Source organism: Ostrea edulis, chromosome 3 (assembly GCF_947568905.1).
Source record: "Ostrea edulis chromosome 3, xbOstEdul1.1, whole genome shotgun sequence".
In the NCBI taxonomy this organism is placed as follows: domain Eukaryota; kingdom Metazoa; phylum Mollusca; class Bivalvia; order Ostreida; family Ostreidae; genus Ostrea; species Ostrea edulis.
Window position 1 is genome coordinate 76996875 of NC_079166.1, and position 15320 is coordinate 77012194.

The 15320-nt window shown below is 34.5% G+C and overlaps 1 protein-coding gene across 5 annotated transcripts in view; it reads right to left on the reverse strand.

Annotated features, from left to right (window-relative positions):
- The window catches only part of LOC125676214 (uncharacterized), a 499894-nt gene that overhangs the window by 114202 nt on the left and 370372 nt on the right, over window positions 1–15320 (reverse strand). For 2 of the 5 annotated variants that reach the window (XM_056159047.1, XM_056159043.1), the window contains 3 exons: window positions 3634–3666; window positions 1391–1519; window positions 1176–1271 (listed from right to left, as the gene is read on the reverse strand). In XM_056159047.1, the coding sequence (XP_056015022.1) occupies window positions 1176–1271; window positions 1391–1519; window positions 3634–3666 (258 nt within the window). Of the gene's footprint in view, window positions 1–1175; window positions 1272–1390; window positions 1520–3633; window positions 3667–3835; window positions 4054–4133; window positions 4201–4308; window positions 4414–15020; window positions 15201–15320 lie in introns of all 5 variants that reach the window. The other 3 variants (XM_056159045.1, XM_056159046.1, XM_056159044.1) reach the window with 3 other exon arrangements.

The following is a 15320-nucleotide window of genomic DNA, read 5'->3' on the forward strand; positions in this document are numbered from 1 at the left end:
AACATAGTCGACAAACGTACTTCGACAATCCATCATTTTCATTCGGATCATACCCCAAATCCTCGTCTAATTGTTTCTTCAAGCAAAACGAACTCCCGAAAATCAATCGACGGTATCTGTCTTGTACTAATTGGCCACAAATTTTACACCATAATGCCTTCGCCATGCGTGTTTACTGTTTAGTTTTGTTTTCGACCGATATAAAAGCCGTTGTCTGATTGGTTTGCAGCTTCAGGCTGCAAACCAATCATATGCTTCTTCTCGAGCCCAACTTTTAAATAGCGACTGATGTCAAGGGTTAGTGCGAGGTAACGAATCAATAACCCTTGACTTGTGAAGATGGAGGTAACCATCAAATAGGGAATATTGAGGTGAATATCACAGCGAAGATCGATGTCAACACGTAATGCTACAGTTGAACAGCTACTACTAATATGTATCAGCGAAATAGTTTTCAGAAAAAAATATTTATATTCCGCAGTTTGGAAGTAGAAAAACCCATATATGAGCAAACCTTCTTGTATTCCGTAGCTCAGTTATTGTTACTGGATAATCATTGAAATGTCTAATGATTTAGCACACCACGTTTTAAGTAAACATGTCATTTATCATCATGATCAACACAAGTGACGTAATAAACCACGTTTAAACAAAATGACGTAATAGACCAAAATATACAAACATTCGTTTACTAATGGATAGTTTGCAAATGAGCAAATAAACATGTGAATTACACAAATTGATCCCGGTCAATATACACTTAAAATAGTATTAATATTTGATATGAAACTGAGCTAAACACCAAATAAGGGAAAGTGAGGTCAAAGAAATTGTTAAGGTAAAACAAATATCGATACAGTTGAATAGATGCCTCCAATATGCATCAGCAGATAAGACATGATAAAGATATTTTGAATAGTTTCTTTGAAACGAGCTAAACACAACGTGACACGGAAGGACAGACGGGAGGACGGAGGAATGGAAAGATGGAAGAAGGGCATGACTTACACTCAATATTCCGGTCATATCCATGACGGGGCATAAAAACGACAAAAATGATAATGGGAGGGAAATAGATTGATTTCCAAAAAAAATTATGCTAATCTAATAGCACGTATTTATGGAGAAACTGACATGGTAGGTACAGTTTGCTGTCAAATAAATCAGAATCTTACCTTCCTCCCACTCGGACACAGGGATAACGTCATACACCAGTGTGTCAGTTTCCGTCTCAGTCTTAGCATGTATTGTAAGTGGTGTGCCATCAGATACTGTTGAGATTGCAAGGACGTTTTTTTCTAGTCAGGAATCCTTTGTGCAAAGTGTGTTATCTATGATCGAAATTAAGTTGCTTATAGAAAAAGCTATAACAAAAATATTCAATACTTACCCTCATCTGTAAGTGTAAATTCAGAAACACCTGCAGCATTGTTGACGAGCGATCCACTTTCATTTTGTAAGTTTGCAAGATTTTGTCTTTCTCCAATGTCGTCATCAGACGGTCTTGAATGACGTCTCTCTACAAGGAAAAATAGTTTTTCAATTGTCAATAAAAATACCAGAGGAAAGCTCAAGACACATCCAGCCTTTGTTGATCAGGAGCCTTTGATAAACACCTCCTCAATGTTTTGGAAGGTTTTTGACACATCCTTCATTTCATAAAAACAAAGTGAGTTATGCGAACGCTTACAGCGTAGTTTGGTTTTATAGCCTTGCCTCTGAATTCAATTATGTGGGGATTGCATACAACTCAGTCTACATAAAATGATTCAGTAATGATGACATTAATTTACTTTGTATAATGATGTGCACTGTCTGCATAATCTGTGAAAAAGCTATATTTTGTTGAATTATCAAATAATTTTGTTATTGCATATTGCATTATGAAGCTAATGATGAAAAAAATGCTATTAGGAGGATGTCAGTGAAAATCTTAGTTTCCCTTATTTGGTTTGAAGTCCTCATTGCTACAAGTAAATAATTGTTGAAGTGTATTGTGATACATAGATCGAGTTACATTATTTTACGATTTCATTTTTTTGTGCTTTATGTAGTTTAGGCTTCGCAACCTAAAATATAACTTCCGGAGAAAAATCACCATGCTATCTTTACGACATCACAACGACACTGAGTCCCAAGGGACAAGGCTACATTCTACATCGTAGGGATAATACCATTCCTCGTATCTCACTGTAGCTACTTGTGTACATTGTATCATGATTGTCTTTCGATATGGACGACAAATGTCTGATTGATATTTTATAAACAATGTTTTTAATTTTAATATTTCCAAATTTAGTTACGGATTTGTAGAATTTTCTGTTTCCAAACGTATTTTCCACAAAACATCCATACCCGCAAGTATAGAATACATTGTTCAGAACTTTATGATTTCATAATGGAAAAATGAATTGCCTATTGGCTGCGTATTTTCTGTCTCAGCTACAAAATAAAAATATTTTTATTAGAGATCAAGGTTTTTAAGAATGTGCCTTCTCAATCTAATTAGATTGATACTTTCTTAATGAATCTGTTCCATGTTGGAAACCAAACAAGAAATTTGTATAATAAGCTACATGTATGTGAAATGAGATTATTCCGCAATTTCACATATTATCAATTGTTATTAAGCATGGACTGATATAATCAATGTAGAGAGAATACGTTGATTTTTCTACAGCACATATATGAATGATTGATATTTATCAAGGCTGTTTGCAAATGTGAGGGAAAAGTACTTAGAAACATTATATCTGTTTTACTATATGCCCATATGCGTAGTATTAAAATAGTTCATGATAAATATGAAATTTGACTCTCCCTCACACGGCATTGCTAAAATTGTTTTCTCTACCACGTCTTGTGTCGAAACGACTGTTCATTACCCTATTTGGACAATGAATTATAAATAGAAAGTGAGTTCGATTACTTTTATCTTCCTATAATTTGCATAAAATGCTTAACTTTTACAGTTTGATAAAGATATTCTTTATTCATAAGAGTCTATCAAAATGTCCAAATAATACGGCATATATAACTTTCAATAGATAAATCAATGAAACGTTGTTTTGTCCCATTTTTGTCTGGAACAACTTGTGATACTAATTTAACAATATAATATTTCCTTGTTCTATGTTTAATGTTAAATGTTATATTTCAGGGTGTTGGTTTACCAGAAAGATGATTTTAAAAGGAAACTGTCATGACGGGTCCATTATGATACATTTACTCTATATTTTATGTTCATCTTTTCTTTGTTAACACCCAGAAAACGCACCATTATCGGTGATCAGGACATTACCTTCCTCGTTGGATTTTTATCGTGCTTTTATCGGATGTGGCTTGTTAAGGTACTTATTTGTTTTGCTTATTTATTTTTTTTTCATTGTCGAGGAAAACAATGACCAAGACACTATAAACGTATTCGGGATGTACTTATACGGAACGAATGAAAAACATCTAATTGATATCATATTGTGATCAGTTTTGGACACGACACAGATTTCTGGATGTTTCATTGAAACTGCCAAATTGTCAGAATTTGAAATTATTATGACTGTTTGACATTCCATCTTCTTATATAAATCTTTATATTCATATTTCTAAATGAGGAATACTGAAAAGATCAATTACCTAACAACTCCACCCCCGCCTCCTCTGTATTGCCTATAAGAAGAGACACATGTTTATGCAATATTGAGTCATTGACAAATGAGCTTTATTTCAAAAGAAGATAAAATAGAAACCATTGCGGATGAAAGTTGTTACACATAACATACAAACTCATGTTGTTTTTTTTAAAGCATATTTGTAGATAGCATGACAATGATTGTACCTGTTCTCTTCCGCTTCTTTCTCCTTTTCCAGACAACGAATCCTATTACAATTCCAATGATGAACACAACAGCTAGCAGTACTCCAACAATCGCCTCAACAGGTACGGCGTTTGTAGGTAGCGTTGTAGAGTCGTATGTCTCTGTTGTGTTAGAGAAGATCGTCCCGAAGCTTGTCGTAGAGCTTCCCCAGGTGTCCTCTGTAGTGAACTCCCATGTTCTATCATAATATGTAATAGACATTAAGTATAAACCAAATATATCAATGTATCACGCTATCAATCCATGTTCATAACTTACTTATTTGGACAAGACGGGTCAGCAATATAGCATTTGTAGTCTGTGTTGATTCTCAGGCAGGCGGGATCTAAATAAATTGGAATGGTGTAAATATTCTAAAATACTTCTTGATATCTTATCGCGGTGTTAATTGTGAATATATGAAGATCGTGTTGAATTACACATATTTTCTTACATTTGTACATTGTATTGATCCTGAAATACGTCTCTGGACAGCCTTCAACAAACCCTGTACAATTTCTTTTTAAAAGTTCTCCTTCGCTGACTTCCAAACAATTACCTAATGAGTAAATGTAAATCAGAAATTCAAACGGAGGTATGATAATAACCGGCATCATACAGTATAACTTAGCCAATCCTTTTGTTTAACATAACTTTGCTGCTTCATCTGCATTTCTGTTAATGACGATCAACCGAAAATGGCTATGACTAAAAATAAGACGCACTAGTCACTAAATGCAGAATAAACACGGACATGGGAGAATCGAAAATCCTCTATTGACGTTAAGATAAGAATTTCTTAAATATAGAATGCAATTATCAAGAATTAAGAGACGAAAGAACACTTAATTATGAACTTATGATTTAATTATCAAAAAACTATTTGATTGATTTTTGGCTATATTTAGATCTAAAACTTCATAGTTATTTCGGATTTCAAACATTTCGGTTGAGCATCACTGAAGAGACATTATTTGTCGAAATGCGCATCTGGTGTATCAAAATTGGTACCGTATAAGTTTTACATTGAATTGTTTTGGCTGGACGTCGTACCGGTGTTATACAATGATACTTCCCCCAGAAGAATAGCTATATAGTGAAACTTCCCCGGGAAGAATGGCTATATAGTGAGACTTCCCCAGGAAGAATGGCTATAAAGTGAGACTTCCCCAGGAAGAATGGCTATATAGTGAGACTTCCCCAGGAAGAATGGCTATATAGTGAGACTTTCCCTGGAAGAATGGCTATATAGTGAGACTATCCCAGGAAGAATGGCTATATAGTGAGACTTCCCCCTCTGAATTCTCACTACATAGCCAGGCTTCTGGGGGAAGTATCAGAAGGGGGAAGTATGAGAATGATCACTGTTCGTTGTCTTCACCTTGCATCACTATATAGTCAGTGTTCACCCTCTATAATAACCCCCTTTACTTTAGTATCCAGAATAGTCCTCTTCGCTATAATTTACACGTGTTTATTGAAATACAAGCACGGCCAGTGCAAGAAGTTATGTTAACAACAAATATTTTCATATTTCAACATGTTATAATCATTATTCTGATATCTGATGGACAACATTAATTTGAAGAGTCACAATATAACCAATCTATATGATCACAATGTAATTAAAGGGATATGATGTTCTATCATGGCGCAAAATCAGGACTGGGGGACCGGGTGGCGTGTACCAATTCTCAGAGGCAATGGGTCTGGAGAGTCTGCCGTTATGCCTTCAGTGTGTCCATGACTAAGTCCTGGTGGGGGCATGGGATGAAGTCTCCGATGTTATAGAATATACTCCCCTCCGGAACGTCTACTTTATGCTTGATCATTTAATTACTTTAGAAGAATTTTGGATAATGTGAGATCCAAACGGATATTTACGACCTATGTTGAAAATTCAAAAGTTAAACAATATTCACTAATTCATTAATTTCATAGTTCCACTATAATAATACTCCTATATCAAAAAGGTGAGCAACTTTTAGATCAACCTTTGCTTGTTAAAATAACCAACTTAGCACTTGCTTATGTAAAACTTATACGGTACCAATTTTGATGCACCAGATGCGCATTTCGACAAATAATGTCTCTTCAGTGATGCTCAACCGAAATGTTTGAAATCCGAAATAACAATGAAGTTTTCGAGCTAAATATAGCCAAAACAGCGTGCCAAAAAAGTGGAGCCAAATTCGTCCAAAGATAAGAGCTATGCATGAGGGAGATAATCCTTAATATTGAAATGAATTTCTAAATTTTATAACAGGAATTAAATATACATCCGTATTTTCAAGCTAGTAACGAAGTACTTAGCTACTGGGCTGTAGAGACCCTCGGGGACTAACAGTCCACCAGCAGAGGCCTCGACCCAGGGGTCATAATGTAAAACTTATACGGTACCAATTTTGATGCACCAGATGCGCATTTTGACAAATAATGTCTCTTCAGTGATGCTCAACCGAAATGTTTGAAATCCGAAATAACAATGAAGTTTTAGAGCTAAATATAGCCAAAAACAGCGTGCCAAAAAACTGGAGCCAAATTCGTCCAAAGATAAGAGCTATGCATGAGGGAGATAATCCTTAATTTTGAAATGAATTTCTAAATTTTATAACAGGAATTAAATATACATCCGTATTTTCAAGCTAGTAACGAAGTACTTAGCTACTGGGCTGTAGAGACCCTCGGGGACTAACAGTCCACCAGCAGAGGCCTCGACCCAGGGGTCATAATGTAAAACTTATACGGTACCAATTTTGGTGCACCAGATGCGCATTTCGACAAATAATGTCTCTTCAGTGATGCTCAACCGAAATGTTTGAAATCCGAAATAACAATGAAGTTTTAGAGCTAAGTATAGCCAAAAACAGTGTGCCAAAAAAGTGGAGCCAAATTCGTCCAAGGATAAGAGCTATGCATGAGGGAGATACTCCTTAATTTTGAAATGAATTTCTAAATGTATACATAAAAACGGCCGACTCAGAAATCTAAAGGGAAAACACCGGTTCCAATTATAGACTGGCGTGTTATTTTTTTATATAAGGCCAACGTTTTTAATGTTTCATTCACCAAGATAAATAACTGCCGCAGTTTGACATTACTGGCATTTATATACATGTAATATGAGTCGTTTTTTAATCAATTAAACATGCTCCTATGTGGAATGATGAACAGTACACTATTTTATATAGGTGCATTCATATATCACACAACCCTTTTAAATATGGTATTACTTAGCTCATTGTCTTTTTCTGACATGGCTACCGTACCTTTAATATATTTCATCAGATCATTCGCCTTTGGATGATAATACGAGTGTTTAGTTTTGCCTAAATATCATACGACAGTTGCAACATGCGGTTTTATATTTACGTTTGAGAAATCAAACTGTATAACAATTAATTTCCTCCCTTGACTTAGTTTTATTTATTACATGTTATGCATTTGTGTCCCGTTTCTGGTAGCAATTGTTAGCTTTTCGTTAGCCACATTACGGTTTAAAAATATGTGCACACATGAACAGGTTAAGTGTAAACAAACCGAACTTCAGCGATCTCAGAATAAATTCCTTTTCTTTAAGTCGTAACTTGCAAATATTGGAAGTTACGATAACAATGACTAATACTTGTTAAAATAGATGTATCACATTTATAACCCCACCCCTAGAAAACGACCCATTAACTGAAAAGCAAAAACAAAATAGATTGGGAAAATATAGGATATGAACTCGGAATGTATGCTTCAAGTACATGGTTACCGAGCACATAAACCACTAGGTCACCCACGCAAATAAGTTTAACTTTTAAACGTTTGACAGGCTGCTAAATCTCAAGGTTATTACTACGAAAGTTCATCCCGAAATTCCGTATACTTCCCAAGATATGCAGAAATGAACTCGGAAAAATGCCGATTATTTTTTGGTTGACTTTCAGCTGGGCCCTGACACTATACGACTACACAGAGGGTTTGGGCATTGCAACAAGCTATCAAATAGAATGAGCAGCATAAAATATCATTTTAAAATGAATTTCTTACCCCAATTCATAATATGAAGTCCATAATAGCTCCAAGTGACTGACATTTTTTAAACGAAAGGTGAAGATAACGAACAGTGATCAATCTCATAACTCTACCAAGCAATACAAAATAGATAAAATTGGCCCTTTCGCCAAATAAATGAGACTTTCACAGCTGATGCTCTAGGATTTATAGGTTATAGAACAATTTATTTTATAACTATATCTTTTCTAGTTTTCGTTTTACAGTCGTTTAAACTTTGTGTTGTTTTTCTTTCATGGTGTTGACGTTATGAGAATCACAGTGTAATACACAAAAAAAGGAAGCATTGGTTAATATATATTTTTTGGGCTTATTCTGGTAGTAAATCACAATTGTTAAAATTTTCCCCGCTATATTGGACATAATTGTAAAATCGTGATCAAAAATTAAAATTCCTTTCAGTGAAAAGACCACAGCAAAAAGAATTGTTTTACCGTCTATCTCAAAGACGAGTTTATATTTTCAAGTTGCATATATCTATTCGTATCAATTTCCATTAAAATTGATATTAATTGACGATAAAAAAAGAGAGACCACTGTATAATTTTGGTTAAACTTGAGTAATTATAGTAAATAATTAGAAAAATGGATTTTTTGAACATCCACCTCGTAAACTAAAATTTTGAAAATAAAACACGGTGGACCTTTAAAATTGTCGGCACCTCTGAAGTCTTAATTTTCTGAGCGAGGTAGACCTTTACCTAAAAAGATAATAAATACTAAGTGAAATATTAGTAGGTGAAAATTAAAACCTATAAAACGGCGACTTGTATATATTCATACATTTAATGATATATATTATTGTAAATTTAGAATAGTAATTTTAAAAAAATGTACCTTCACTGTCTATCTTTAAAGAATTATCATACTGATTTGATAACTTACTTAAATTGTTTACATGTTGGAGTTTGCTATTCGAAACAATTCATCACTTATGACGTTCGTTATGTATTAATTTTTCACGTTTATAAGTTTGAAGCAGATAAATTGTTTTTAAAACCCCCATAAATAGAGTGGGCAGTGTCGCTAAATGGATTTTAATTATCTCTAAATAGAAACCTCAACATGTTTATAAATCGGGATTATTTCTTGTATATAGATATATCAAAATATTGATACATATCCGTATGCAGACTTCCCTGAAACGCCCAAATTCTGTACGTGTTAGTCGGCAGATTGTTTCACAGCACGAGTTCACCAAATAAGAGACTTTCAGGATCATTTGACTTTAAAAATGAAGAAACGTTTGATAGCTAGGCACGTAACATCGGTTTAAAAAAGAGGGGGGGGGGGGGGCAGTCCTAACTCGCGCCAGCCGAATAATTTAACACGGGAAAAAGGGAAATTAAATATATCAGAATGAAGTGGAATGGTTAATAATAAGAAAAAATATTGTTCATTTTAAGATTTGATTAAACTTCCCGTACCTGTATACAATTACAGATCTCGAAGTTATAGATTCAGTAAAGTTGTATAGCGTGTATGAATAGACGCAACTAAAATGCAAATCGTCAAATGATTTCGTCTGTAATTTTTTTGTGTAAACTAGTTCCATTTGACACCGAGATTTCAAAACATCCTTACAGCAGACTTGCATGGGTCCATGTGGCGATCTGTCCACTGCACACTTACAGCGAATTACATTTTCAATTGCCTGCTGGATTGATCAACAGACTTTACAATTTGGTCAGCAAAGTATCACATTTGGTCTGAATTTAGGTCACAAAGTTACTCAGGTATGACAAAGAATTGACAACTTTTTTTTTTCTCAGTGTGAGTGACAACCCCATAAATAAGATAATTTAATACTTCAGATTTACTGATTATTTCAGGAAAAAGAATTTCTCTATTTGTATAAGCTAATAATTTCTTTGTTAAAATATCTCTCCATCTTATTTTTTTCATGGTTATCAGCTGAATAGGTGTTCCAAATTCTGTTTGGCCGCTCACATTTGGTGGCCTTTGTATTTTTGATGTGCCATCTTTTTGCTGTAGACCTAATCAATTTTATAATTTTTGCATATATTGTTCTTCCGTAAATTTAGGGGATCAGCAGATTGATATCTCATTATGTATTGTGTGAATAGTTTTTGGTCTGACCCCCTTATTATATTATGTATATATTTTTCCTTATTTGCGTCATTTGAATAAATGACATATTTCATCTCTACAGTGGTGTTGATGTTATTGATCTAAACTCAGCAAAAACGGAGCTGCGGTGAGTTTGTGCAGCATGAGGAAACATAATAATTTCTTTGTTAAAATATCTCTCCATCTTATTTTTTTCATGGTTATAAGCTGAATAGGTGTTGTAAAATCCCCAAAGGTAGATGTGCACTAACCAACCCTAAAAACTATAAATAGAATAGAAAATATTGGTCAGAAACAGTAACAATAGAAGAGTTTTCTGGAAGTTTTCTTTGTGTGATATGAATGGAATGACCTCAAATATAGATTGACAAACATACGAATGGTAGATGTGGACATTTTGTGAGATGTCTAATGAATTTTTTTTTTTAAAGTGAAATTGATAAGAGTTTAGTAAAGTTTAATTTAATCAATAAAAAATTGTATTTGAGAGAGAGAGAGAGAGAGAGAGGATACACCCTTTTCTTTACTTAAAATAATCAAAAGTATTTTTGAAAGAAAAATATAATCAAATTTGATTTTGTTCCAAATTTATTGATTTAAAAACACTTGAAATAATGTTTCAAATTAGAGAGAGAGAGAGAGTGTGTGTGTGTGTGTGTGTGTGTGTGTGTGTGTGTGTGTGTGTGTGTGTGTGTGTACCTTTAATTAAACATGTTAAAGTAATCAAATGTATATCTGAGAGAGAAATATATTCAATTTGATTTAATTGATGTTCACTTTTAAAAAAAGACACTGAAATCAACTCAGATTTACCTGTAAAAGCAATCTACGCTTGGGTAACTTTGTGACCTAAATTCAGACCAAATGTGATTCTTGGTTGACCAAATTGTAAAGTCTGTTGATCAATCCAGCAGGCAATTGAAAACTCAGCCGGTCTTTTGTAATTCGCTGTAAAGAAATTGAATTCGGGAGGGTGATTGGGACATTTTGAGTGGATGAAGACCACCATCCACCACCGCCACCACACACATATACAGAATTTAAGGTTTTGAAGATTGGACAATTTAAGCACAATTTCCTGTTGCTATTGTAGGCTGGATTATTAAATTGAGATATATTTATTGGCAAAACACATGTCCAGTTTATTAATTGGCAAAACATATATAATATAGCATTCAGCTCGTCTGTCATAATTCAATTTTACTTGTATCACGCAATTTGACTTGTTGAGCACGCTGAAAAAAAAATTGTTTATATTGGATAAATGTAACTTGGTATGGGGACACACCTCCTTGACAACCAAGACGACACTACTTTTCCTTTTCTAATTTTACATTGGACAATGGAACACTGATGCGTTGGTAGGCCTTCGAACTAGGCCTATGAAATAGAAAATCAACGAAATTAAACATGCACAATAAATAATGTATTCTCTTACCCCCCCCCCCCCTAAAAAAAACAAAAAACAAAAACAAAAAAACACCACAAAACGCAGTCTTCAAATTGTTTACAAATAAAGTTACATAAAAATAAAAAAATAACTCATGACATGTAAGACGATAGCATTTGTGAAATTTAAAAAAACCCACCGGTAAATCGAGTATTTTCATATGGGGGTTACTTGATCCGCCTATCGAACCATAAAATGCGTCATGAATGTCTTACAACAGATGACGTCATGTCTCATCGATAACATGTGGATTGCTATCTATGAATTGCTTACATAATTTACTGTGTCGGATTTAACTGGCGCAATGCTGCATGTTATGGTAAATTATATTGTAGTTTAAATCTCTGTTATTTTGAATTCCCTTTTGCCTGACCAGGTCATGCTAATATTCAGTCCGAAACTTTGATGTACTGTAAATCAAAGAAGAACTCACTACCAATGTACGTAAAGTTAGGTTAAATAAAACCGTTCTTTCGAATGTTGACAGTCTAAAGCTGCGTAGTAACAATTTTGTAAAATAAATAAAGCAAACATTAGTCGATATGATATCAGTACCATACAAGAATACTTGCGTGAAGCCTGGATATTTTCCGATATATCCCAAAGTGACAGAAGACGCCATGTACATTTCAGTCACTAGGCCTAACAGTTTCGGTAACTCGTTTCGTTCAATGATAATATTTATGATAATAATGTAAAACTACCAAAATTGTACACAGTTTTTTAGCAACGATGCAATGAAGATGCTTTGTGAACGATTTTAAAAGATGAAAACAACTAGGTATTGAAAATGAACATCTATAACCTAGTAAAAAGGGCAAAACAAGCCGCAACCGAAAACTATTATTAGGTGAGGGAATTTCCCTTGCTTTAAAAATAAATACCGAACTAAAATGACCTATATACACGACACGAAATAAAAAACGTAGTTTCTTTCTCCATAAGATACTTAAATCAGCCATATTATCTGTAAAATTCAAGTTTACCACCACCAGCGCATTATAAACGTGATATTTTTCAGCAATCCGGAATATCGTTTTTTGAAAAATAAAAAATAGTGCTCCTAGCTCGCCCTAAACTATTTTTGCATTTATGGTCAATTGAAAAGGTATATATTATAAAAATACTTTAAATAGTTTAGGCGAGATGAAACCAGTATAACAAAACCTTTACAAAATAACCAGTTTTTGGTGGAAAATGGCAAAAATACGGTACCATATCCGGTTCTAGTATGTATACAGCTTTAGTTGTGCTCCTATTTTTAAAATCTAACATGTTTTTTTAAGCCCCTGATTCTGGTACATATTTATAGCACCAATACTCCTATTCAACACTTACTTTCATTTTTATATATTTTAAGAGCCATAATATGGGGTTTGTGAATCAGGTTCTTTCAACATTTGAATGAATTTCAATACTCTAATGGTTCGCTTTCTTCAAAGGTTAAAAGATTAAGAGAGGAGAGTCCATATAAATGGAAGTCAGAGTTCAACAGAAAGCAATTTATTTTCAATTCTGAAATTTTCAGCGAAGTTGATCAAATTGTATGGGCCATAGAACATGACAAGTGCGACTATTGCAGTGACGTTATTGCAGAGACAAAAGAAACGATCAGAAAAAGAAATAAACTAATGAAAATAGCTTCTGTCGAAGGTTGGAATACGTGCAAGAACTACAGAATAACCCCGTAGTCAGCGACTCTGATGATAATAACAGAATTGTTAGCGCCAAAAATCGCGCAAGAAAAAAAACGAAAAGTAAAAGAAAAGAAGAAAGATCCGCCCAAATAAAAAATTCGTAGGACAAATTCCTTTTCCGATAATGTCAGCGGGGCTCCTCTTCTTTATCTACCTACTTTTTGTCCCCCGATAACACAATAAAACACTATGTTCACACAGCAGGGACCTTTTTCAGGCTTCTTGGACCAGACAAACACATTTGTAGAGTCTCCGGGAGCATGTTTTAATGTTGAAATGTTAGATGAAGTTGTATTCCTCCGTGAGGAAGCCTGTGACTAAAAATCAGGACAATATCTGTATCCAGAATGAGAAAAAACCCCAAAACTAGGTCAAGGATGGACCAATCCAGCTGAAATGTTAACTGAACTTGTATTCCAATGAGAGGAATAGCGGAATACATTGACTAAATATCAGGGCAATATCTGTATCCATAATGGAAAAATGCCCGAAAACTGTTTGACCTATTTTTTTCCCCAAAAAGTAGGTCAAGAATGGAACAATCCAGCTGAAATCAGAACTGAACTTGAATTCCTCCGAAAGGAAGCCTATAACTAAATATCAGGGCAATATTTGTATCAATCATGGAAAAAACCTTGGAAAACTGTTCGATCTATTTTTTCCCCAAAAAGTAGGTCAAGGATGGACTAATCCAGCTGAAATGCAAACTGAACTTGTATTCCTCTGAGAGCAAGCCTTTGATTAAATATAAGGGCAATATCTGAATCCATAATGGAAAAAAAAAGCCCGGAAAACTGTTTTACTTATTTTCCCCCAAAGAGTAGGTCAAGGATGGACCAATGCAGTTGAAATACAACCTGAACTTGTATTCCGTAGAGAGGAAGCCTGTGACTAAATATCAGGGCAATATTTGTATCCGTAATGAAAATAGCCTGGAAAACTGTTTGGGCTATTTTTAGCTGAAAAAGTAGGTCACGGATGAACTAATCCAACGGAATGCAAACATAACTTGTATTCCTCTGAAAAGAAGCTTATGTGTAAATTTCAGGGAAATATCTGTATATGTAATGAAAAAGCCCGGAAAACTCTTTGACATATTTATAGCCCTAAAGTAGGTCAAGGATGGACCAAACCAGCTGAAATGCAAACATACTCTTACAATTCCTGAGGGAGATATTGTGACCAAATTTCAAAGTTGTACATGCATTCGTTACGGAAAAAGTCCGGAAAACATTACTCGGGACGGACGGACGGACAGTCAGCCAGCCTGCCGGACATACGCATACAGCGCCATAACATAATACTCTTCTAATGGCGGGTGTATAGAAATCAAACAAACGCTGCACATTTGTAGCATTAAGCATTGCTATTGCGGCGCTTAATAATACAACTTGTTGTACCATTAGAGGTTTGGACTGAAGATTTGTGAATGTATCAGTAAGCGTTGCATCAGCGCTGTAAGGGGAACACTTGCTGATACAATTGTGTCATTAGGGGATATTGTATCATTAACGCTTTATACTGTAGACCTTTAATGCGATAACTTGTATCATTAAGCGCAACAAATGAACCCCTTAATGTAGTTTGTATCCTCAGTATGCACATGTATAAAAATCAAATTCAATTAAAGACGTTCTGATAACTTTAAAAATAAACGTGGACACCTGCAAATCATCAGGTGGAAAACATACAAATTAAGTTTTCTATTCATAAGACTCAACTGCATGCTGTACAACTCAAACTCTGATATACCATGTCTATGATAGGCTGTGTATTTGTTTGTGTCGCTTGTATCCTTTCCTTATTTCCTTATAGCGCTGAATACTTTTCAGGTCTCGGGTTTAAAACAGATATTTATAGATAAATTACCTCTTTGTCTGATCCCCATAATTCCATTATAACAAAACTCCACGAGGGCAGTCTTATTGACGTTAGGGACACAGATGTACTGATCATTCCCATACTGATCCCGACCACAGTTCAGTCTGGAGGACGCTTCAGTAAATCCTGTAGAATTCCCAGGACAGGACTCAACAATGCCACTCATAGCTATAATCATAGATAATAAGTTGATGCAGTAACTGTAAATAGATGAATGAATATATGGATGGATGAACAGATGGATGGGTGTACATAAATACGTACATTTTTGTATATATATATGTATCG